The 25,844-nt window shown below is 44.5% G+C and overlaps 2 protein-coding genes across 5 annotated transcripts in view; one reads left to right on the forward strand and one right to left on the reverse strand.

Annotated features, from left to right (window-relative positions):
- Positions 1–13,159, reverse strand: part of Hgsnat (Heparan-alpha-glucosaminide N-acetyltransferase) — a 98,105-nt gene extending 84,946 nt beyond the window's left edge. The window contains exon 1 of the mRNA XM_084609377.1: positions 12,839–13,159. Coding sequence (XP_084465503.1) covers positions 12,839–12,937 — 99 coding nt within the window. The 5' untranslated portion in view covers positions 12,938–13,159. The remainder of the gene's footprint in view (positions 1–12,838) is intronic.
- Positions 13,160–18,223: 5,064 nt separating this feature from the next.
- LOC146184417 (uncharacterized) overlaps positions 18,224–25,844 on the forward strand; it is a 47,104-nt gene continuing 39,483 nt past the window's right edge. The window contains exons 1-4 of one of the 4 annotated variants that reach the window (XM_084609378.1): positions 18,224–18,478; positions 19,677–19,712; positions 22,883–23,056; positions 25,586–25,751. In XM_084609378.1, coding sequence (XP_084465504.1) covers positions 19,695–19,712; positions 22,883–23,056; positions 25,586–25,751 — 358 coding nt within the window. In that variant the 5' untranslated portion in view covers positions 18,224–18,478; positions 19,677–19,694. Of the gene's footprint in view, positions 18,492–18,574; positions 18,774–19,676; positions 19,713–22,882; positions 23,057–25,585; positions 25,752–25,844 lie in introns of those variants that run through there. The other 3 variants (XM_084609381.1, XM_084609379.1, XM_084609380.1) reach the window with 3 other exon arrangements.

The following is a 25,844-nucleotide window of genomic DNA, read 5'->3' on the forward strand; positions in this document are numbered from 1 at the left end:
AACAAACGATAGGGCATTGGATATATGTTGTGATATTGATGTGCTGATCGAGGTCTGCGTAAAAAAAAAAGTTACTGTGCGCGGGGAAAACAAATATTCACTCTAACCAAGAGTGCCAATGGCAGTATTCAGTGCACAAGAATTCGCTGCGTGGAATGCACATCTTCACACTTGCTAAAAAATTAATTCATGTCATATCCACAGTCAAAGTTGTTTGTTCTACTATGTTCAATGGAGCAGACGAACGGTGCCACTTCCGCCGGTGCTATGTGAAGGCGCTCAGCATCTGTCAGGCTCCTGACTGTCCTCTGCTCTTGCAGAGGAATCCTATTGCCTGTTCAGTGACCGCTTGCATCTGACTGGTTGTTCGGCAGCTTCAGTTGCTTTCTTTTTTTTTTTTTTTCATAAAAGCAGCAATGCTGCAGCTGGTGCGCATCGTCGTAGCACTAAAGCTCGCCAGCTTCAATAACTCCGGATTCGGTGAAGTGCTTTCTTGCCGAATGAGTGGGTCTAATACATACATTTATCTTATACAAACCAAGATGAAAGTGTATATTAAAGAAATAAATGAATGTGATGCTAACGCGCAACCTAACGGCCTAGGAAAGCATCCTACATCCTACAGCAGCAGTTCAATGTGTGTTATCCCACTTAGTTCGTCACACGGACGCTTCTGAGAGGTGGCGCCACAGTATGTCCTCGCCCCCAATACCCTAAGACAAAAAGTTTCGTTGTGGCTCGTAACAGCCATTTCGTCTCCTTTAAAAGGAAGCCTACCAAATATTATGGCCCACATTTTCTTTGAAGAAACTGAAAACTCCATGCCCCGACAGTCCACCACCTGAGCAATGAAGGGCATGACATCAACTGAGGGGCACGTTTTCTCAAAAACTAGAATTTAAAAACCTAGATGTTCAAATGATCACTGAAGTAAAGCATGCCACCAAATATGTGGCCTTAAAGCTGCACATGAGTCATGAAAGACACTGGTGTGGATGGTTCCAGAATAACTCTGACTGCCTGGAAATCTTTGATGTGCACCAAGATTGCATAAAATGCAGGTATTTTCGCATTTCCCCTTAAGAGACACATAGCTGCTACAGCCAGGGTTGGAACCCATGTCCCGGAGGCTCAGCAGCTGAATGCCTCAGCCACTGAAGCCATTGAGAAAGGTGAATACCAACAAAATAAGACTAGCGAGCTTTGCTAGTAGCAGCACAGCAGCTCAGCCATGTCTGCATTTTCAAAACACTTTAGAAAGTAACTAAAAAGCTGGACTTAACCATTCCAATTGCGGCAACTAATTGCAATATAAAAAAAATTAGATGCCTGAAGTTTCCTCCAGCAAAAAATTTAACCCTCAGCATTGCACTCAGTAAATCGCAGAATGTAGCACATGGCCACTCGAGGTTAGTGCACTGGCCAAACACCAAAGTTTGGAGACAACATTTTGCCACTTGCGGGCTTGGCCCCACTTATTACTGACTTGTAATACCATGCAGCAAGGCCCATCAAAATGTACGCCAACATTTTTTTTCACATCTTCAAAAGAGTTAACGATATCATAGCAGGTATCAAGAGAACCACTCAAGTAGAACAAACAATGGAGAGAAAATTCTAAAACCTTTAACCTCGGGTGCCATGATTTTTTTGGCAACACTTCACTGAAAAAACTGTCAGATAGATGATAAGTGCAAATGCATGTGATATGATTTGCATTGCCTTTTCATATGCATTATTATCTTCTTGTTTGGAACCCTTGCTCTGCAATGCTGAAAGGCAGGCATGTGGGCATGAGATAAGTAATAGCCATATAAATTTAGGCTGTCAAGAGACACAGTATATTCTGAGGCTAGTTGGTCAGACGATATGCTCAACGGAAACATAGCGAAAAGACTGGACAAACAAAGGTGAGGACAGGAAGTGTTCACCCATTTGTTAGCGTAGCGAAGGGGCATGTTCACCTATCCTTACGTTTAGGCACCTGCCCGCTTGCCCAATGTATGCGCTCCTACAGTGGAGAGGAAACTGATAGACAATCCCAGTAGCACATGAGATGAGCAGCATCCTGTGTTTTGCCACTGGGATTGTCTATGAGATTGTCTATGGGACGTCTTTTAGTTTTTTGCGGTTCAATTTCATTCAATCTTGGAAGCATTTGGTTTCAGCACGCATCTGTTACGCTTGTAATTGCTTCATTCTCCATTAAGCTAATTAATAACAACAAAAACTCAGGCTTCTTTGCTTGTTTTGTGGGATAGCGTGACCTCCAGCAGTAAACAAATTTTGAAGTGAAAGTTGCTTCATATGTGGTTTAAAAATTCGAAGCCTAAACAATAAGAATGAAAACTGTCTTATCTGATGACATTATTTTCAAGAAATTTGTATCCAAGGAATGTAAAACAAGGTGCTTTCTTTGGACAAGAAAAAAACAAAAACCAATGCTACCAGAAGTAGGAACTGAATTTCACTTTACTGCTCTAAAAACAAATGACTTTTGTCATGGGAATTCAAAGTAAAAATGTCTGCACGAGTGAAATGCATTAGCTTTTTTGTTTTTTTGGGGGGCCTCAGCCAGCCTCAGTCTACTTAAGAGGCTGGACTGGGTAGGTCAGAATTTCCTCAGGCTCAGGTTGGGCCCGGGATTATATTGGAGAAACCGGGCCAGGCTCAAGCAGGTAACAGAAAAGGCAGTCGCATCTGGGCTGGGTACAGGCCAATAATTACAGCCCACGCAGTGCTCTATACTTGATGTTTTGACGGAGGCAAAACATAAAAGATGCCCTTCTGCTATGTGATGTCAGTGCAAGTTTAGAGACTACAAGACAGTTGAAATTAATCCAGAGCTCACCATTATGGCCGCCTCTTTCTCTCTTCCTATTACTCCCCTTTTCATCTCTTCCCTACAGTGCGGCTGCAGTGTCCACTGAGAAGTGAGGCAACAACTACATCTTTCTTTTCCTCAACAAAAAAAAATTTCAATTACTGCAAAAATCTGCATGCGCGCCCCATGCATTCTGAAATGCAGTGCAGGTGGCAGCTGCTACTAAAGGCTTAATACATATAGCGGGTGCTTGTCACTTTATGAGCAGCACCCACTGTGTGTGAATCATGCTTGACCGGCTTGCCCAACAGTGCACTCTCTTATATTAAAGGTCTACTCAGATAAATGCAACTCTTCTTTGTCTGTTTACCTGACAGTGACTACAACAATGTGCGCCCTCAGAAGCCAAGCTTTTGATTACTGTATCCAGTCACAAAATGAGAGTAGAACCTGAGAAGAAGGCAGACCACAGAGGGTCCCATCACTGTCTGCGATTCAAAAGCGAAAAAGACTCTTGACCATCCAGCACTAGAAAGTGGGAACCATTTTTCTAACCTGAAAATGCAACAGTTTCAAACCATAAAACTGTCCAAGGATACTACACTGCGGTGGTGAGCAGTGACTGCAGACAAACACAGATGTGACACCTAGATTCGCAGAGTATGTCCACAAACATGCTGCCCAGGTAGCATCAAAAATTAGGATGCTTAAGCCTCGCCTCAAGAGTAGACACGACAGCCCTTTGACACAGCCTTTTTCATTTTGTCCATTTCTGGTGCTGAGAGACGGGCATAAAGTTGGGCAAGGTGTAAAACGTCTTTAGCTGGTTTGTTTTCTGGGGAAAGGAAGGCTTGGTGGATACCTACGCTTACTATGAACCGCATACAATTGGAGGTACATAGTAGCTAGCTCAAACCCCTACAGCAAAACAGCCTCCAATCCGACTGGCCGATGGATAAATGAAAAGCGAAATGATACAGCACCACCCTGAATGCTGTACAAAAAAACACTTGCATCACAATTCTGGTATGAAATCATGCGCATAATATCTCAATTCTGACATGTTTCTCAAAACTAGGGTAAGGCAACGGCTTTCTGGCCCAACGAGCCCATTACGCTATCGCGTAAATACAATGGTGCTGCATTTTGTCTTTCACCCTGAATGCATAATGCAGGGTAAACAAAACATGATGCACGAGTCAGAGGTCTATACACCTTGCAACCCAGTTACCAGAGAGGCCAGCTGCATTTTGCCTTTCCCCCTGAATGCATAATGCAGGGTAAACAAAACATCATGCATGTGTCCCTAGGTACTACAGAGGTCTTTATCAGCATATTCAATCTGAGTGCAGATGCCTCGCATCCTTCACACCAAAAGAGCATTTCCTCTTGTGTGCCAGCAGCACTCAGAATTCAGGCCAGTGCATCTCATATCCTCTTCTGGGCTCACCAAGTTACCCAGAAAGTGCACCCCTGCAGCAAGAATGTTCGGTGCTTGAGACAAATTTTATACTTTCTAAAAGGCTGCACTCCAAGTACAACATACGCCCACCGGCATCTGCAGATGGCCTCTCAGAAAGCAAACATCCCGACGTCATGGGCCTATTTTAAGCATGTTTGAGCAAAAGAAAACTTAGGCGTGTCACTAAAGCCAAAATAACATACCCAGAAATACTACAACCTGTGAACAAGTCTTGCTGTCATGACGGCTGGTACTCACTGGTGCTGGGAGCACTAAAATACATAATAATTTTAATGAAGCCTGGCATTGATGGAAGCCCTTCTATTGCATGCCACAAATAATGTGTAACCTATCCCCTGACCAACCTCATTTTTTGAGCTACTGATAACCATCACCGCTGAAAAAAAAATATAGCCTTTTAGACCAGGAGGTCTCTAACTCATACTGCAATGCGGGCTGCATAAAAAGAATTTCGTGCCCAGAAGCGGGAAAATAAAAAAAAATAAATACAAATAAATTTAAAGAAAATTATTCAAACTAAAGTAAATAACAATCAACAGAAACGTCTTATTCTAAAATCACCCCCTCTCATTCGTCATTAAAAAAAAAAAAAAAAAAAAAACAACGCACGCTCCATTTTGCCGAAACGCTGAATTGGCCCCACTTCAGAATGGCTCGGAGAGAGCTACTGAACATGTACAACGGCTAATAAATACTGCAGTCGTTTACTCTCAAAATAAAAAAATGCAGACTCAGAGTTGAAAGAGCGTGTGGATTGTTGAAGCCTTGCTCTTGATGGCAGCTGTCTGTCCAAATTTCAGGCAGATAAAGGGAGCCAATGCCTCTGTTCATCTCCACAAAAAAAATGTGCACCATTTGAGGATGATGCTTTTTGATTAATTTTAGTTGAAAAAAGAGCATGGTGGTAACAATGACTCATAAAGCTGGCACATACTTTTGAAACTAAGGCTGGAATTTTTGGCCGCGTCACACAGCTTCACAGGCCACATACAGGCCGTGTGTTTGAGACCCTTGCTTTAGAGGATTTCTTAGGAGAACTGCCCCTGTCAAACAGCTTGCAAACTTGACCCTAAAGAACTTTCTCAACAAGCCAGCAAACTTCCCAACCAGCACAGTTTTAGGCAAAAACTTTCCACGATAATGCAACTCTTAGAAACAATGGACGATTTTGCCAGGTCATTGGGCAACAGGGGTCAGGTTGACACAATTTGTCTCGACTTGTCCATGGCCTTTGACAGAGTGACTCACCCTGACCTTATTGCAAAACTAAAACTAATAGGAATCACTCCTAACCTGATACAGTGAATAGCCGTATACCTATCAAACAGACCTCAATATGTTGAGATTAACGGTCATAAGTCAGAATGCTTAAGCGTAACTTCCGGCGTCTCGCAAGGATCTGTCCTGGGGCCAGTTTTATTCTTAATCTAGATTAACGATATCACTGCTAATATTCACAAAAGGTTACTGTATGTCTTTCCGCTGATGATTATTTACTTTATCGAGAAATAAAGACCAAGGCAGATCAAGACAAGTGATACCCTGATTGCAGTTAAAAACTAGTGTGATCAGTGGAAAATGAAAATTAATAAGGCAAAAAAAGCCGTCCTAAGAATCACTAACAAGACTAAGCAAGCACTTGATTATAGTTTCATGATGGGCACCATGGAACTAAAAATGGTTACTGAAGCAAAGTATTTGGGATTAACAATTACAAGTGACTTGAGCTGGAATGCCCACATTAACCACATTAACCACATTTGTTCATCTGCCGAAAAGAAACTGTGGTTCTTGCGTCGAAAATTAAAACTCACAACACAATCTTCTAAACTGACAGCTCATGATGGTCAACACATCTTGATTGGCCAATAATAATTTTGTCTACAAAACCAGCAATGCAATGCATAGTGGCAGAGTGGTGCTTCAGTTTTGACCCATTTCTGACTGGCCAATTCTCAGTGCTTTATCCATGTCACACGGTCGTGACCGCATAGTTTGTGCTGCAATATCTGAACAAGGCACCCGGGTTTCACAAGTCACTTGTGCTAGCAATGAATGGAGAAAGTGATTGGCTGCTATCACAGAGATAAGGAAACAATAGAATGAATGTCTGCACGCCAAAAGTACACTGCTTCCTTCAGCAGAGATATGGCTCCTAAGTTGCCATGCAAGAGGCGGAAACATTATTGCATTCAAGACTGCAAAAGCACAATTAAACGAGGTAGCAACTCTGCCAGCACAAACAACTTCCACAGAACCTAAGTTGCCAGGCCTATGTCCAGATATTTGCCGACGTAAAGTGAATTATGCTGAAACCCATTTCTTTTATTCACTCAGCCAAGAGCATAGTCAGTCAGTCATGAACTTGGCCAGAGCAGGCAATGGAAGGAAAATGCAGTAAGGGTGGCTGAGAATTGCATGGAGCAGTGAGCATAGAAAATCTGCAGAGATGGGTCATCCACGGCTGGCATAGCACAGAGTTATTTGGAGACCACTGGAAAATGATTTGGTACTACAACAGAGTTAGCTAAGCTAGATTATCAAACTTACAAAGATGCTATGGCTTGCATTCTACTAATACATCTCTTTCTGGTCCTCAGACTAAATTAATTTCGATAGTATCCTTGCCTTTATTGAATCCACCATCTCAGTAACAGAACAAAAAATGGGCCCCACTGTCTTCAATCTTGTGCCACAAGCTCTTTAGACTTCATAATCTGTCTTGTATAAAGGGACACCAAGGACAAACTGCTGTTGTATGGATGGGCTACTGCATTCCAATGACAAAGAGGCTACCTCAAATAAAGATGGAGCAATCTAGAAAAACGTAGCAGGACTACTGCCAATGTTGGCTGCTTTTGCAAGCAACCGGATGTCCAGATAACCTTGCGCAAATTGCAGCCTGTGCACAATACAGAAGCAATCGATCACTCTTGGTCAATCACTCATGGTCAGCTCCCTTCCCTGTAAACCCAAAAATTGTAGAAAATGAAATGTAAAACTCAAAACCAAAGTGCCCTAAATAAAAAACAGACCCATGAATTCTGAAAGAACCAATATGTACAACTTGGAGAGGTATGAATGAACTTCCCTCAGCATTTACGGCTTCTGACAAGTCCAGCTCACGATTCTGTGGCACTCTGTGTGTCCAGCTTGCAGCGGGTAGGGCTCATTCAACACATATGTTCGTTCAGCCAACAGATGGTGATACGGATATGAAAAGGTCAATCTGGCTCAAATTTCAATAAAAAATATGTCTGCTAAGGTGTATATTTCTATTCAAAGAGCATTTGCAAGGTAAGAAAAAGTTGCTGAACAGCACTTTGACGAGCTCCCGCCTCCCTTGTTTACATAGGAAAGAGGACCATAGTTATGCTTACGTATACAGATCAACAAATACAGAAAATATTCAGTGAATATTTTGTACATTACTAAAATAATGAAGGCAAGAAATTTAAGAAATGCACAAACATAACATGAAGTGTAAGCGTAAACAGCTTTCCATATTTTAATTCTAGAACAGCAGTGATAAAAGACCAGACTGAGCGATTGACAAGTACTTTAAATATGGTTTGGTTCGTCTTTGTTTGTGGGGTTTAATGTCCCAAAAGCGACTCGGGCTATGAGAGACACCATACTTTAAATATGAAGACCCTATCTGTTAAACATCTTTTATAAAAAGTAGTGCATAGCCATTACATCTGTTCTATTTACAAAAGGAAAGCATTGTGCAGAAAGCAATTTTTTTTTTTTTGTCAATAGAACAGATGCAATGGCTGTGCACTGCCTTTTACAAAACATGTTTTACAGATATGATCTTCATATTTAAAGTACTTGTCAATCCCTTAGTTTGGTATTTTTATGTTGGCTGTTTACCTTCATGTTAAAAAGGAATTACTTTTTCTGCACAATATTAACCCCGCTGGGGTGTTGCAGTGGTTACGGCACTCGACTGCTGTTCCCAAGGATGCGGTATCGAATCCGGCCTCGGCGACTGCTTTTCGATGGTGGCGAAAAGCAAGGCGCCGTGTACTGTGCGACGTCAGTGCACATTAAGAACCCTCCACTACGGTGTCTCTCATAGCCTGAGTCGCTTCGGGACGTTAAACCCTGCACACCAAACCAAACTTTTCCGCACAATGCTGTTTCTGAACATCTAAAGGAATAAATACTTCAACTCTGTATTCAAAACACTAACCAGGTCTAACATCACTTTTTTTTTTTTTTCAAAAATACCTAGTACTGTGTCATAAAATTTGCTTGCCATAATTGGTGTGGCTATATCACACTGCCCAATGCTCAGGATGTCTTGCATAATAGTGCGGGTTTGTTTGCAATTTTGTCAGATCAGTCGACCTTTTTTTTCTCACCTCTCAACCTTTCGAAAGCGATAATTATACATGTTCTCTATATCAATCAAAACCTCCTTAGCAAGACCTATGTTAAGCAGCCTTGTGGTGCATTTTCAATTATCCCGATGACCTTACTTTGCATTAAAGTTTTCTTATGCTGTCTTGTACTAAAAAACAGCAGCTTATGGGTGATAAAAAAAGTGAAGAATTATTCAACTACTAAAAATGTCACATTTCTAAGTATTAAATAAGATGAAGGTGAAGCTCTACAGGGCACCAAAGTAATTTAAGTGAGGAGGTGCCATTGTTCACTGATACACATGGCATGCTATTACTCAATGATTCAATTATGATTCAGTTAGTTTCAAGGCAATACCACAAATCCTAAATATTTCAGCAAAACACTCCAATTAAGGGAATAAAATGCTTTTTGTAAAGTTTAAAGAGACATCTACTTGTATGGTATCTTTTTTTTTTAATTCTCTTCACTTTATTTTTTCTCTTTGATGGTGTCGGGCCAGCTAAGTGGAACAGTTTATTCTGAAACTATATTGAGATTCAGTTAGCATTTAGGTTTACCTGTAAATGAAAATAGATGCCGGGACCAGGTGCTTTGTAATCTTTTGTGATTATGATTGTGAACATTACCATTTTGTCAGCAAGGCCGCCTAACATTTCTTTCACGGTGGTGTCGAGGAAGTCCGAGTAAAATATTATGCTGCGGATGGTATTTGAGAGGGATATGGTAGGGCAAATGGGTACTGCTGGTTTCAGCTTTATATCACAAAATCTACAGCATAATCTAATTTGAAATTTTTCACATTTACTATAGTAATGCTTGCGACCTTTAGGACACATTGCAGCTTTGTTTTTCCTTCAGAGACTTCAAAGATAAAGCGAAGCTATAGAATCAAATGCATCTTTTCTCAGTAACGGCAATTAGTGTGCCCACGAAACTTTTTAACATGAATTTCACATTCACAGCATTAAACTGAACCTAAAGAAACAATTTGTCGCTACCAGCACAGTGCAGAAAACAAAACATATTTTCACTTGGCATCAACCACTAGGAGAGAATTTTAAACCTACTAACTTTTTTTTTCACACTAACAATTCCCTCAAGTTATAAGTTAAAAATATTGGCAACAGGCAGTACAATAATCTGGGAAATTATCGGCATAGTCAGATGAACCATTTTTAAGAAAAGGGCGCACTAAGCTGAAAATTGTTTTCTAATTTTATTTTGAGAAAACTGCAGGTTCATGTTTCCATGTTTACAGCAGTGGTTCAAAGAGCATCAGGGGAATAACAGATTCTTTTTCTTTCCTTGTTATCTGCCTAGAACATCTAATAATTTTTACTCTCTGAGGAGCTACAGAACTCTGCCTTCTGAAGATGCTTCTTATCGAGGCAGTTGACAGAAATTGCACAAAATATACCTCCTGCTATGAAACAGCCCGAAACTGGAATGGCCTTCTATCCAAAGTGGCTACCATCATCAACTTTAGCAACTACAAAACCACCATCGAAGATCATCTGTATTAATGTTAACTGCATTCCATCGCCCACCCCTGATGTAATGTTCCCGGAACTTTGAGGAATAAATAAATAATCTTAATGCTTTCTTCTGACTGCTGTAGTAAGGAACAGGCCTTCATGTGGCAATTTTTTCAGTGCGGCCTCAAAAAATGCTTTAGGGTAGCGGCAGCAGTTCAGTTGTTTCATTGATTCATTGGTAGTCTGTGTCATGTCACAGAGAAACATCCCCAAAAGGCCAGAGAACCACAAAACCTGAAACACTACTACACTTAGAACTGTAGTTGGGCAACTGTTTTCACGGGAATATGCCTCAGGATTACCCTTACTAAGTCTATGGTTGCATCAACGCCACTCTTAGGGACAAGGCTTCCCATTCTTATCTCACTCCACAAATTGTTTGCCGTTGTATCACAGTTTCGAGATTGAAACTTACTCGCCTCAAGAGAGTGTTTTATTCAGAGCGCGCCGTCTTAAATATACACTAGCACCGCTAATAGTGCTCCCTTGAGGCGAGCAAGTTTTGGTTTCGAAACCGAAACCACAATACAACATTTGCCACACAACTTAACCTTCCTAATCCACTATATAACTGTTGCTGCCAAGATAACATAAAGGAACAGCCTTAAAAAGAGACAGCAGGCTATAGAAATGGTCCAAACAAGCAACAACTTGACCTCAGTGCTCCATAAAAATGACCCCCAATAGAAAAAGTTGCATCTTCTAACGCGCATATCAGGAATGAAACAATTTTACATGGGCATTTTGTAAAAAGCATGCAAGCAAATGCTCACAAGTGCAAACTTTTTAAAAACACGATTCATAGCATTTGAAATCATTTTCAAATGGCTAGCGCTCCTCCGAACCCATTGCTGCACTGGTTTCCTCCTCACGTTTTGTATTACTTCGCAATGAAACCAAAAAATCAATTTTCTTGGTTGGTTTGCCCTACCACACCCTCATATGGATCGGTGTACAGAGACAGTGACAGGAATGTTCCCAACAGGCTGAAAATTTGTGAGTTTTGCATACTGCTCTCCATCAATCAGACTGTGTAGTAGTTCTCCACAGGATATTGTATAAGGCATATGTCAAACATTTCGCTGCTAGGAATGAGGACAGGATTCTGGCTGGTCTTTCTCCCATCTGGAGTATCAAGTGAATTTTGCATAGCTGTCCTTTGCTTCTTTCATTTTTGCAAAAATTCTGTTGCTGCTTCAGTCTGCCTTCATTTGCTAGGGCGATTGGCTCTTCAGAAATGAGAAGCCATAGGACGTGTGTTTTTCAGCTATGGTGCCAGCCACCCATCATGAAGACCAACATGTAGACGGGACAGGAACTTGGAAGCAAGTCCTGCCGACACCAGCTGACCACCATAATTATAACCCTATATGGTGCACAGAGTAATTATCCACACGAACTCTCACCCCTTGGGAAAAGGAAAAAAGCAGAAAGGTTTGGTTTAGATTTATGGGGTTTAACATTCTAAACCAACTCCAACCATGACACGCTGCAATTGAGGGGTCGGAAATTTGAACCCCTGGGGTTTTTTGACGTGCACTGACATCGCACAGCACACGGGCGACTTGCTTTCAGCCTCCATCGAAAAGTAGCCGCCGCAACCGGGATTCAATCCTGCATCCTTGGGCACAGTAGTCGAGTGCCCTGTCTACAGGAAACGGGGGATCTACTGAGGGACACTCAGCATGTGCTCAACCACCAAGATCACCTTTCCCGGGCACAGCTAAGCATGGATGCTCAAATTCATGGTGTCACAAAACACATACAAACAGCTGCTTTAGCAGAAGCCTCCCTCCCTGATCAAACTTTAATGTATGTACGTGGCCCTCTTTTTATGGGACGAGAACTGTCACAAAACATTCTGTGCCAGCTCTGCACTGTGGCGCACGCTACAATTTTCGGAAACGGCGAACATTTCACTTCACGAACATTTGTAGTCACAAAGAAACATAATTAACATGAAAACTCGGGCAGTAACTACGTAACCTTTGGTTTTGCAATACCGCGCTTCCCATGGGGTGCACCACGAATAGCTGTCGTAAGACCAGCGTTGTTGGGTCAACACAGCAAAGAACGACCCCACAGCGTTCAGACCTGGAAGTACGGACACACCACTGCTCTCGAGTGCAGTGCAGTAGGAAATTGAACCCTGCAATATATATTATCGCATGATTATAGTGCTTGCGACACCAGCAGAAAAAACAGTCGGAAGTTTTCAGATGTGTTCTCTGCTTGTTTGCTGTACTGCGTCGTCGTGATTTTTGGCTGTCTCAACCGACCGACATAAGTTGCGGATATAATGTTGAAAAGCGCTGGGAACTTGGCCAGTGAATAAAAGGATGAAACACATTTTGAAGACCCGACTTGACAAGAAAGTTGCCATCAGTTTTCAACGGGGCTTGTCGCGAGCTTCCAGTGGTTTCGTCTTCACACATACCTGCAATCGTTCCCCGGCTGCAGAAAGTGGGAATGGTAGCGAATCGCGCTAGCTAATGCAAGTATGACACACTTGAAAGCGCTTTAAAACAACACAGGCGAACAAAGACGAGCGCTAAGGTTTTAAAAAAAAGAAGGGGAACAAAAAAAAAAAAAAAAAAAAAAAAGCGGGAGTGTTTTACTCACCCCGTAGCATTCCGACGTTTGCGCGTAGACATCAAGGCGTTGCGGGTAAGCGGAATGGACGGTGAGGCAAGCCTGATTGACTTTGAGCTGGTCGCACATGCTTCAAGCAGCGCGCGACCGATGTTCGTCAACTGACAGCGTTGACTCAGTTGACTGCCGCGGAGAGTTGGAGGGTTGGAGTGGTTGGAGTCAGACCCGCGGCTGTCGCGCGCGCGCAGCAAGTCACCGGACTGAACGGAGCGCTGGACCACGTGACTATAGTGAGAGTGGGTCGAGGGTCGAGAGAAGCAAGGAGAGAAAGACCAAGGTACCCAAGTGAAGGACTGCTGCGCTGGCGTCGCGCATGAAGGGCAGCCGAAATCTCGGGCCGCCGCGAGGAGGCGCTGCTTGCGCCCTCTGATACGATATGTCACAACACCTCACACAACACATGTCGCAGACATACGAATCCCCCCTGCCTCTGGACCCTATGACACGCCACGAACGCTCAGCCCAGCCGGCCCCCAACGAGCCCAAAGGAGGATCCGAGCCTGGGTGGAAGGTCACGCGAGCGGCCTTAGACCGCGCTATATTACGCATTGGAGCGCACACCGCGCAGGGACTCGACGGCATCCCGGCAGGTGTGGTTAAGTGTTTCGGCGATGCTGCGCGGGATATCCTGGCATCCATATTCACCGGAATAATAGATGGCGACCCGATCCCGTCGGGCTGGCAGTGTGGCAGAGTTAGCCTCGTACCAAAGAAAGGAGGCGATGCGGGGCTCTTGCGAGACTACCGACCGCTCACCGTAACGAGCGTACTCTACCGGCTGTTCGCCCACATTTTGAAAGGGTGGATGAGTGGATGGGCAGAGAATGCGAGTGTGCTTACTGAACTTCAGAATGGATTCCGCCCAGGACGACGCCTAGAGGACAACCTCTTTGTGCTTAGCCAGACGATGGAAATTGCTCGAAAAGAAGCTCGGGGCCTGGTGGGCTGCTTCCTGGACGTCGCCAAGGCATACGATAGCGTCCCCCATGAGCCATTGTTCCATCGTCTGGGAGAGTTGGAAATGCCACCGGTGTGGATAAATCTACTGCGCCGGCTGTACTCCGAGAACACGGTTGTGGCCTGCTTTGGTGGCGCCCGCTCGGAGCCCGTGCCCGTTACGAGGGGCCTCAAACAGGGCTGCCCACTCTCACCGCTCCTATATGCGCTTTATGTTGCAAGCCTTGAGCAAACCCTGCTTGAGTCAGGGCTGGGCTTCCCGTTTCCCCATATGTACGAGGGAATGCCGGAAGTGTGGGTTCTGCCAGGCCTTGCATACGCCGACGACCTGGTGCTGCTGGCAGAGAATGTGGACACCCTCCAGCAACTGGTCACCCTGGCCGCCACCTGTGTGCACCGACTGGGCCTTCAATTCAACGCCAGGAAGTCCGCAGTGCTGCAATTCTCGAGCCCGCCCAGTGGGGCTGAGGTGACCCTGCCCAACGGTGACACCATACCCCGGGCTACCGAGTACCGGTACCTAGGTGTACTCATCGGATCGGCGCCTGTGCCTTTGGAGGCTCACGAAGACCACGTTCGGCAGTCCAGCCGCAGGGCGGGCAACATGTTACGCCGACGCTGCCTGTGGGGCTGCAATAGGTATATGCTGGTCCGCGAACTATGGAAAGCTGTTCATGTGCCTGCATTAACTTTTGCAAATGCGGTTCTCTGCTTATCGGCCAAAACCCGATCATGGTTGGAACGTGGCCAGCGTGAAGTGGGCAGAGTGGCACTGGGCTGCCATGGCCGGGTTGCAGTCGAGGCCATACAGGGCGAACTCGGCTGGTCTTCGTTTGAGGCACGCGAGGCGCGCAGTAAGCTTGCCTATGAGGGCCGCCTGAGGACTATGCCCGACTGCAGGTGGGCACGCCGAATATTCCGCTACCTGTATCTCAAAGGTATCCGCACAACCTGGACTGCGCGCCTACACACGCTGAGCCGCAAGTTTGGCCTCCTGAGGCAACCGGTGCAGGAGGCAAGCGAGCGGAAGTGGTCCAGGGAGGTACAGGAGCGCGTCCGAGAAGAGGAGACGGAGCAGTGGCGCGCAGCAATGTGCGCGAAGTCAACACTGCTTCTCTACCGCACACACAAGACCGCCCCGGCCCCGGAGAAGCTGTACGACAACGGCAGTGGGAGCGCCCTTTTCCTCGAGGCGCGTACTGGGGCGCTGCGCACTCTGTTGTACCGGCAGAGGTTCGACAAGTCTCCGGTGGTTCAGGCGGGACGCTGCCAAACGTGCGGTGGGGAGCAGGAGAACATAGAGCATCTGGTCCTCCACTGCCCGCAATTGGCACCGCGACACCCAGAGGGCACCACCCTACTGCAGGCGCTGGGTTTCGCCGCCTCTGACGGTGACACTCCGCACGCGGCGGTGGCGGCAACAAAAAGCCGACTTCGACAGTGGTGGGGGTCGACTCAGCAGCGCAAGCCGAAGGCGAACTCGGTGACTCCAGCGAACGCACCCCCCGACTGTGTTTAAGTGGTCTGTGTGTGGCTGTGTGTGTGTATATGCTAAGACTTATGTCATGTAAACGGCTAGGGTGCACATCGTGCGCCCCCCCGATGCAAAGGGATTGCCACATAATCATCATCATCATCATCAAAGTGCCCACGGCAAAACCACAAAGGAAGCGGTACAGGGAGATATGGGCTGGGCATCTTTCGAAGTGCGGGAAGCCGGGAAGCTCAGAGTAAAATATTATATGAGGAACGCCTGAGGAAATCGGACAGTAACAGATGGGCAGCTAAAGTATTTAAATACCTGTACTTAAAAAGCGTTGACTCACAATGGAGGAAAAGAACTAGGAAACTAACTAGTAAGTATGCTAGTTACAAGGACGGAGAAATAGAGCATTAAGCAACAGGTGAAAAACACAGAAGGTAAAAATTGGATAAATTCGATGGAGAAGAAACAGAGTGTGGAATTATACCGAAAGTGGAAAATGCAAATCAGGAAGGAAGCTTTCTAATTGATAACTCAAGAGGCAGTGCCCTACTTTTTGAGGCTAGATTAGGGTGCCTTAGAACACGCAGCTACAAAAAGAAATTTAACAATGAAGATGACGCATGCGCTATATGTGATAACTCCATTAAGAAATAGAATAATGGTTTAGTTAACCAATCTAAATCAATAATTAAGATATAGGGAGAAAAATGAGCATGGTAGCTACATGCTACCACCCGTTTCGAAGGGGACGCTCCTATATTCCATCCATCCACCCAAAGCCCCACGCCAGCCCCCGCTCTGGCAGCGCGTGCGATTCCGGCATTCGGTTCGTGGATCCCTATGGGATTTTTATAGAGCATGAGTTAGGGTCCCTAGTATAGCTATAGTGCCTAGAATAGCATATTCTAGGCACTGTGGTATAGCCATGGTATAGCTGCGGCGCGTTCGGCCACCGAGGCGCTCGAGGCTGGCGGGTCTGCGCGTTTACGTGGATGCGCTTTCTGCACGTCGATCGGTTCTGTACATTGGGCGGAATGACGCGTCGATAATGGTTACGATCTGTGGGAAGCCACTGCCAAATTAAATGGAGGAAGGAAGCATGGCAAACAAGATGAGACTGAAATTGGTTTATTTCGTTACAATTAATGGTCGAAAATAGTGATTCAAGGCTTATTCGGAGAGGCAGCCGAGTACGAACTGCCACTGGGGCGGTTTTTTTTTTTTTAATGCTGCGCTAGAAAATTTAATTACAGAATATGTTGCAGCGCTGGAGAACTGCATGCCAAACGCATAAAAATGCATCTTTTGCGTTTTCATAAAAACATTTAATTCTGAATTCTAAGCCATTTTGTATTCGAATACAATGGCACTTTTCATGACGTTCGTGCTGCTAGCTTATTCAAATGCCAGCTACATATGAAACGTTTTTGGGCTTCACCAGATGATAAAAACTGTTTGCCTTCCATAAATATCTGGCGTAAGCCTATGCACCAGGATAGAGAGCCTAAAATATTAAAGAGCACTGCAGAATCTGCATTGGAGTAATGCGAAAGAACAGATGCTGCATGGTTGCTTCTATAGTTGCTTAATTCACTTGTTAACTAATTTCAGCGCCAATCCCGAATTTATATGCCCTAGCTCTTTCGACTCTACTTCCGGTTCCGTGACGTCACATCTTTGACGTCACCCTAATTGACTGATTTAATTAACAGTGTTAGTATATTTGATACATTCAACTGTGGCGCCAATACATTCGCTAATATGAGACCCTTTTTGCCTCTAATTACCTAATTAACCTATTGGAATAATTATTTCGGACACAACATATTACGTCACCCTCTATCGATTGACACCACCCATTAATCTGATCTACCACTTTTCAATTATCCACAACTGCTGTGGACAACTTTTACATTTTTTGCCTGTGATTAATTACGTAATTAACTTATTGGCCTAATTAATTTTTCTGCAGCAACATTACGCAATCAGCCTCTATCGATTGACACTACTCATTAACCTCTACCACTTCTCAATTACCCGCAACTGCTGCGGACACGATTTTGCTGACGCGGTCTGCGGACAGGAATCTGTGAACATAACGAAGTAACGCTTTCGCGTTAGTAATTTGTGCATTTCTGTCAGATGATCCAAGGACTCGTTCAGCTGCTGCGAACGCGTCCCATGCAGGTGATGACAGCGGTGCCCCTGTCGTAGGAAAAGAAAGAAGGAAAACACAACACAGCAAAGAGTACACAGCACACATCAAATACTATAAACAAAGGCTTGCACACTGAACCAGGAGGCATTGACCATATACTGAACCTCCAGTCGGAGAGTCTCTTTTTGGCTGCCTGCACAGCGGCTGTTCTAGAGGCGACACTCGTGCCTCCACCGGAAGGATCGTCACGTCTAGCCAACGCCTGCGCGAGTGTGGAGTCCTGCAGCTGCATTGGTCAGATACTTGCGAAGTACTTATGTGCTTGCGTCACTTGCGCACCGCACTATACACAATGTCACAATGTGTTCGACTGTGCACGAGATCGTTGCGTCGTGCCGGCTTCGACATGTCAGCTTTCTGAGAGCTCCCGCTCTAAACTCAAATAACAGGCGCTGACCGATGCTCTGCGGTGGCCTTCTCTTTCATACTTGTGCACCACATCAGCCTTGGCTACCCATTCGCGCACCTCGGCAGCCCATTTGCCAGCCGTGTCTGCAGCGATGGGGTTCTAACCCCTTTTCAAGTTGGTAAATTCGGGCCGTCCAGCTCGTCCTGAAGCAAGCCACCACACACCCGTGACATCAGTTCGAAAGCGCGCGCGCGATTTCGCGCGCGCGCGCGTGCGTGCTCCAAAACAAGGATGACGAGGCTAAAGTGAGCTTTAACGAGGCTAGCAGGCTAGCTACGCGAGTAGCTGCTGCGTTACGGCAGTTTTCTGACAGGGACACTTTTTGCGCTTAAATTGCGTCTCAAGATTGAATAAAATGTCAATTTGGCCGTTAAATTAGCGTGAAAATATATTAGTGTTCATTTTCAAAGTATGACGTCACGAAGGGCTCGGGTAACGAGCTTGCCGCGAAAAAGCATTCACGTGCAAGTTGCTAGCGTCAGTTCACAGTCTGAGAGAAAATAAACTAACAGGGAATGATCTGGGCTTTCTAACAAAACCGTAAGTATTAACAGTAAGTATTTTTGCGGCTTAATTCACACGCTGTCTGCAGAGAGACATAATTTCCGGCCATGCATGGCTTCATCATCGTCCAGTCGCTAAAAATCCGTTCAGCAACGTTGCTTGCGTCCGCCTGTTCGAAATTGCTTGTGCTGCATATATTTTAGGGATCGAAGTCTGCAGTCTTAACCAATCTGATGGTGCTCCACATGTTATGTCAGATCGGCAAGCGTGAAATGTGAGAACGCTGTCCGGCTGTGTAAAAAGCGATAACAACGAGCTGATAGCGTAATTCGTAAGTTACTTGCTCTTTTCATCTTAGAAACGTGTACATACTTGCAGTAGGCTTTCTTTCTTGTAGTAATCGTTCGCTGAAAGCCGAGTGGTGTGGGCTTCCTCCGCTCTGCGCAAGCGCTGCGAAAACACGGGGCGTAGCGTCGTGCTGTGACCATAGCTGTGACCGCTTTCGCGGTTGCGTTCTGCATGCGTTCCACGAGGGGTACACGGGCGTCGTGAGACGCGCGTCGACTCGTCGATGGATGCCCGCCGAAATGCAGCTCGCTCCTAGCGAAAATGGTTTCGTTTGATTTATAGGGTTTAACGACCCAAACCGAATTAGGCTATGAGGGCCACCGTAGTCGAGGGCTTCGGAGTCTTTTACCACCTGGGGTTCTTTAACGTTCACTGACATCGCACGGCGCGCGGGCGCCTTTCTTTTCGCCTTCATCGAAAAGCGGCCGCCGCGTCCGGAATTCGATCCCGCAAGCGAAAAAAACTTGCGAAATTAGCGCGTAATAATTGGACCCTTGTTATACGATTGTCATTTTGAGTGTTGCTGCGAGCACGCGCTTAACCGCGAATTATTCAGTGATTGCATGAACTGTCGTAGTTCTAAGTATCATTTTTGTGAAAGGTTGGCAGGTAACAAGAGATGAGTTTCGAGCACTTTATTTTCTTGAAATGAAAAGCAGCAAATGGGATGTCTTTTGAAGTGAATCGCACTTGTGGAAGGTGGACACGCACGCGGTAGTGCTTATGTATCGGCGCTGAAAGCTCAGGGGTGGAAGTGCTGCTCCATTTGCTTCATTCTGCCCCAAACTGCTTTCCCTGCTCCAGTGTGAAACATTGCTCCGAAACTGCTTCAAACCCTAATGTTTTGCCGTCAAATTTAGCAGAACCCGGTATTTTTTATTTTCAGTGGACCTAGGAAACTTTTATGTCTGCAATGAACTATGTGAGTCATTCTAATGATTCTGCTGTGAAAACAAGCACATACTTCACCATCGAGCCTATTTGTTAAGAACAAATGTGCCAAACCTACGAGGCAAAATCACACTTGAAGTGTTATAGGGCGATGCCACGAATATGCGTATCACTATAAACTTTCTCAGGAGGAGTTGGAAAGCCATACAGGGCATATGTTAACATGTTGAACTTAAGGTAGCCTCAGCGTCACTAAGGCAAGAACATGAGGAGCCACTGGCAGAAAATTACGAATAATCTTGAGGGGAGAAAAGGCTACCTATGAGTGCTGTCGATCCTCCTTGCAGGCAGCACTGACCAGTGCTCAGAAATTTATAGACCCAAGCATAGGATCGAAAAGGATGTGCACAAGATAGCATAAATGTGATGTTCATCGATGTGAATTTCAAACTAGTGGTGCTTGAGTGCATCAATGTACTTTGGTGAATTCCACGTTTGAATCTATCAAGTGGTCAAAAGCTTTTATAAAAACTTGATTTACAGACGTGAAGCGTTTAAAAAAGCATTCCATAAGCTAGTGTTCCAAATTATTGCTCAGGTCAGCTGTGATATTTTAAGCATCTGTACATATTTTGACTGTCTTGTCTTGTCAGATTGTCAGAGATGCATGTACAGTCAAGCCGAGCATTGAACTTGGAAAAAAAAAAGTTTGTGTATGTCAGGAATAGAAAATTGCAGTTATTAAAAGCGTTCAATCCTAAAAACATGCTCCAAAACTCTTCTTTTACTGCTCCAAAATGGCATTATTACTACTCCCTTGGCTGCTCCAAAATGCTGAAGCCTGCTTCCACTCCGGAAAGCTTGAGCCACCGCTCAAGCTTAGCCTGGAGCATGCAGTGTCCCTCTGCTTCAAAGCCACTAGGCTCTCTGAGACAGATTCGAAAGTTATGGTTGCGAGTATTTGCATAACTACTGGCGTGTTATGGTACAAAATGATTTTGATGGTGGATTGAGTGGTTTCAGTCGAGTAATCAATAGTTATATTGATAATGTGGGGAGTCACTTGTATAAAAGCAGAATTGTGACAATAAATGTGCTTCTTAAAACACATTTATCGTTTAAACCACTTGCAGATTCATGCTCATATTCATTGGACAGATAGCATGCAACCATCTATGATTTTTTTGGATAATGTATTTGCCTGATTCAATCAGAAGTGCTCGATTGCGTCGGCGCATGATAGCTTTAGTTCTTGTGAGCCATAAAACCCTACACGAGACAGCACAAAAGCTGCATTGTCTGCAACATTGGCGACCCAATAGGCCGCCGATGCTGCAGACCACTCGGAGAAGTATCAGACTGTACAGATGCATGACCTGCCTGCCTTTTCTCCTGTGTTCATCATTCAGGCTTTCACTGTTTGTTTTTAATTTAAGCTGTGGACCAACTAGCCCAGCAGCATGCTCTGTCAGTGTTAAATGCATGTGTATTTCTATTCTAACCTTTTGTCATCCAGTTTTGTGTGCAGTCTTTATGCCTTCATGATATGACCAGCTGGACTCCTCATAGATCTAAATGTGCTGTATCCACATATGTGGGCGAGACCCAAATTTTATTATATCTTTACACAGAATGCGAATTTCTGCCTTTGAATTTGGCACCCGTAACATTTGGACCTGCCCTGTTGAGTATGTGGCGCCATCTCTTGTTGCTACAGCGAAATGTGTTTGTAAACAGCAAGTGAAGATGGAGGGCGCCAGGTTTCGACATGAAGTCTAGCAGGGCATTAAGATTGTGTTTGACGTTGGTAACCGCACCTAACCCACCCCCTTCCCCTCTAAGCTTCAGGTCACACTCATGAATAAAGGTTTATGAATGAATAAAGATGGAATTTGACACCGTAAAATTTGGACCCGCTATGTTGAGTATGTGACGCCATCTCTTGTTGCTACAGTGAAATGTTTGTAAACAGCAAGTAAAGGTGGATGTCGCAGCGTTTTATGGCCGGACGAATCAGTAGCTCTTAATTTTGCATGCCTCTTTCTAAACCGACACCTAATAATACTATTTATTGCAATGAATGTGTCAGTAATGGAATGTACATGTTGCATGCCATTATCTTAAACAAGAAAAAGTGCTTCAGTGGACTTTCAGAGTTTCGCGTCCACATATGTGGACACGGCGTCTTAATGCCGAAATTGTTAAAGTGGCACATTCTGCTTGCGGAGCTTCGTTATTTTGTGCAAGAACAGTGCGTAATACGCTGATTGCGTGCAGATGTCCCAATCATGAAGGTATCAAGGCATTCTTAAAGGATAACATTTAGTCATGCTTAATGTTAGAAAATGCTAAAAATGTTGCAATGCTTTCATTTATGTAGCAACTTTGAGGCGCCATGTCCACATATGTGGATGTGAATAAAATATAAACAGTTTTGCATAATCTTTAATACTGACCATGCATGTTGCAAAAAAATGTTTCCTTTCAGAAAACTTAATTGGGGCCTGAAGGGGATAAGGTAATATGGTGCATTAGCACGAATGTCCTTGTGCAACAGGCCAGTTTTGCTTTTATTCTGTTAATTTCGTAAAATATTCCAAGGTAGTCTAATTATGCTCTCTGTATTACTACTCACTGAAGTGACTTCTAATGGCTACTTGGTGATATATGTGTTAACATTGTTGCTGGAATGAAAGATCGTAACTTTAGCCCAAGCTGAGGGTCGAGTCTGGCTGGTTGGTTCACGTTGGACGGGACAAAGAGAAGTGCGTGTATCTATCTTCTCTCCCGTTCTATTGATTTTGTCATTCCACCCAATACAGCATTTGAATGACGAAGATTAAAAAAAGTGTGGCAGTATGATATGAGTGAGGGGTCTTGAGGGAGACGGGGGAAGGGGTGAAGCCATCAGCTTTTTTTGCAGCCCTTTTTGTCTATAACAATTGCTAGTAGAAAAAAAATTAACATAGCTTTTCATGTTCAGCAATCATTGTACACTTTCTTGTGAATGGCACATATTTTATTAATGGTTTGCATTCTGTTTTCTTGGTGGTTTCAAAAAGTGATCATAATTATTGTAGTTTCATTGCGGTCTCATTAATTGTGTAGCGGTATTGACTCTAGCAGTGGCCGATGCTGATATGGTTTCTTTTCAGTTGATTTCACTGGAAACAATGTGGCTTCACTCCTGTTTGCTTGCAGATGCCGAGGCGTTTCACGGGCAAGCTTTTCCACTTTCTCTTCACTCACCTGGAGTTGGGAACCTTTGGTGAACGGCTTCGTTGGCTCGACCGAGGGTCAGGAACTTTCCAACTGCTATGGAAGCATGGCAATGGCAGCTCTAGGACACCTGAAGAAGACGTTGCACTTTTTATGGTATACCATCACTGGTCATTGCAGTAGAAGCACAGTGAAGCCACTGTATCTCCTTTGAGGAGCCACGGTTTCAAAGCATTCTGCAACATGTTGACTGCCTCTTTTTGGCAGTCAGCAGTGTGGAGTTTGGCTTGAGTGCTGCCTTACTGGACTGCGTGGCTGCTTGAATTTTGGACAAGTTCATTGCATGGTGCCATACTTTCCTGGCAACATCAGGCTTTTTTCACTTGCCTCTGCATTGCCGTCGTGGTAACTGATGCATCACAGGCACAGTTTTTCTCTTTTCTTACTGCTTGGAACCTCTTCTCTTAAACAGCTGCTCCTCTTGTCCGTGTGATCTGACATTTCCACATGGACATCTGGAAGGCCGTCTGATGTTACTTTGTTTTACATTGTGAAATCCCGGCTGGTGAAATCCTTGTGGTATTGGCCCCTCAAAGTTTCCACTGATGACTCAAGCAGTCGGCAACAATGTGAAACTGGCACAGTGTGTGCCAGGTTTGGCCTCAAGGATCATCATCATGTGTGCTGCTACCAACGTGCGCAAATTTCAGTGGTTGCATTGCTTCCTACATAATGACATTTTTGAAGCATCTGCTCATCAAGTCAAAGCTGCTTAGGCTTCACTGCAGTTGTGTAGCAGCTATGAGCAACAGCTGAGACCAAAAGTCTAGCCCCCTTCTGAATATGTACAAATGTATTTTTGCACATAATTTCATATATGTAGAGATGGTGGTTATATTGGCCCGTTCAACTTTATTTTTGTCTACTCTGTTCATTTCTGTCTACTGCAGTTTCAGTTCGGAGTAGTGGTTTGCAGAACTGCTGTGAGGTTGAGGCCTTTTATTCTTCTATGCCAGTGGTACGGCTGCATCACTGGACTTCTTATTGCAACCAAGCACCATATCTACTTCTGCTTTCTTTTTCAGCCACTCAATGAATGCTGAAGGTGTTAATGTACCTTGAAGAATTCGAGTTAAAATGTGAAATGGTGTAGTGTGATGCAGGTGAAGGATGCTTGACTTAAAGGAGCACCAAGGGCAACACCATCCAGTTGTTGTTCTTGGTAAAAATCTTTGGTTGATACATGTTTGGTAGCAAAAGCTGCATACTTTGCAGAGAGAAGTGGATTGAAAAATTTTTCTACCACTTGCATAAATATCTTGATGTCAAGAGCAACAAGGACACCCATGATCACCATTTGGATGTGAATGGCAATGCAGTAGAGCCTTGGAGGTCTACACACAAAAACTCTTCGCGCACCGGTATGGAAATGGCCGATAGTGGCAGTACCTGCCGCCATCGGCCATCGAAACCTGGGAATCATAATCACACCTCACCTTAGTTGGAACCAGCATATAGACTACATTAAAAATAAAGCAATGCAGCGACTGGGATATCTAAGAAGAACCCTCGGAAAGTCCCTGCCTGAAATAAAACTACTAGTATACAAAACTTGCATCAGACCAATTTTGGAATACGCAGCCACTGTATAGGACCCCTTCACAAAAACAAACAGCAAAACTAGAAAATGTTCAGTGCAAATCCGCGAGGTTTATCTACAACTGCTATAGTTGGCGCATGTCCCCCGCTTGTCTCTTGCAGGCTGCTTAGAAACACTGGAATCACTCCGATACTGTAAAAGAAGTTCTATTACTTACCGCACAATTAAAAAATACGAATAGACAAAAACAAATACGTTCAACCCGTAAATGCGCATACTACTCGATCATTCCTTAGCAAAAAGGTCAAGGATTTCACTTCTAAAACCAACATGTTCAAAAACTCCCCCCCCCCCCCCCCCCCCCCCTCAGAACGACATGCAACTGGAATGCACTGGATGGCCAAACTTTTGAATGCTCCACTCTTGATGCGTTCACAGACGCACTTCTGACTAAAAATTATAGTGTGTTGTAATATGCTGTCAACCTGTTACCAGTTACACCCATGACACATCTTGTTTTTCTTTCCAGTCACAATTGCGCATTGAGAAACGAACCATATGAATTTTGTCTTTGTGATCATCTGTTAATTTGATATGCACTTGCTTGCCATATCTACGCATTCTGTATGGTCATGACCACCCACTCCTGCCCAAGACCGTGTATAAGGCTGACAGTACTAGTAAAGTAAAATAAATTGCCTGTTTCGTCGTTAGAAGGCAGTAACTTGTCTATGCAGGCGAACTTTTTCTCGGTGTTCCTTCAGGAACCGTGATGAAAAGCCATAGTGAACATCATTGGTGCAAGTAAAAACTGTTGTGCTGCCATCAGGAGGTCAGAGCCACATGTCAGCAAAACTGCCATAAGCAGGAGCGCTATCTCGGTTGGGGCCATTGGGAGCAGGAAGGCACGTCAGCGGCAACTGCTTGCCTGTGACGTGGCGACAGCACAGAGGTAGACGCGTGGAAGACGGGCAAGGCCCAGAAAGTGTTACTCGTACATATGCATCCTGATGGCTTTATTTGCAGTTTTGTGTTTCATCCAATCACTGCTGGCATATATTCTGAAGTCCGTAACCTTTCTGCAGGCCTGGCATCAGGAAAAGAAGCGGCGGAAGCCATGCGATAGTACAGAAGCAAAGCAGAGGTTTCGTGCGGCGGCAAACAAGATGCGGCTTGAAGTGGTGGAGAGCTGGCAAGGTGTTCTGCCCGAGAAGAACTTCCGGTTCAGGCGGTTTCCCAAAGACGACTTGGGTAGTTACTTTTTGCTAACTTATGTCCAGTCTCTGCTTTTCTTAGGAATTAATTTTAACAAAGAAGTAGGCATGAAGTGTTTGCTTGACACAG

The sequence above is a fragment of the Amblyomma maculatum genome, chromosome 7 (genome assembly GCF_055883805.1).
Source record: "Amblyomma maculatum isolate TAMU_Amacu chromosome 7, ASM5588380v1, whole genome shotgun sequence".
NCBI lineage: Eukaryota > Metazoa > Arthropoda > Arachnida > Ixodida > Ixodidae > Amblyomma > Amblyomma maculatum.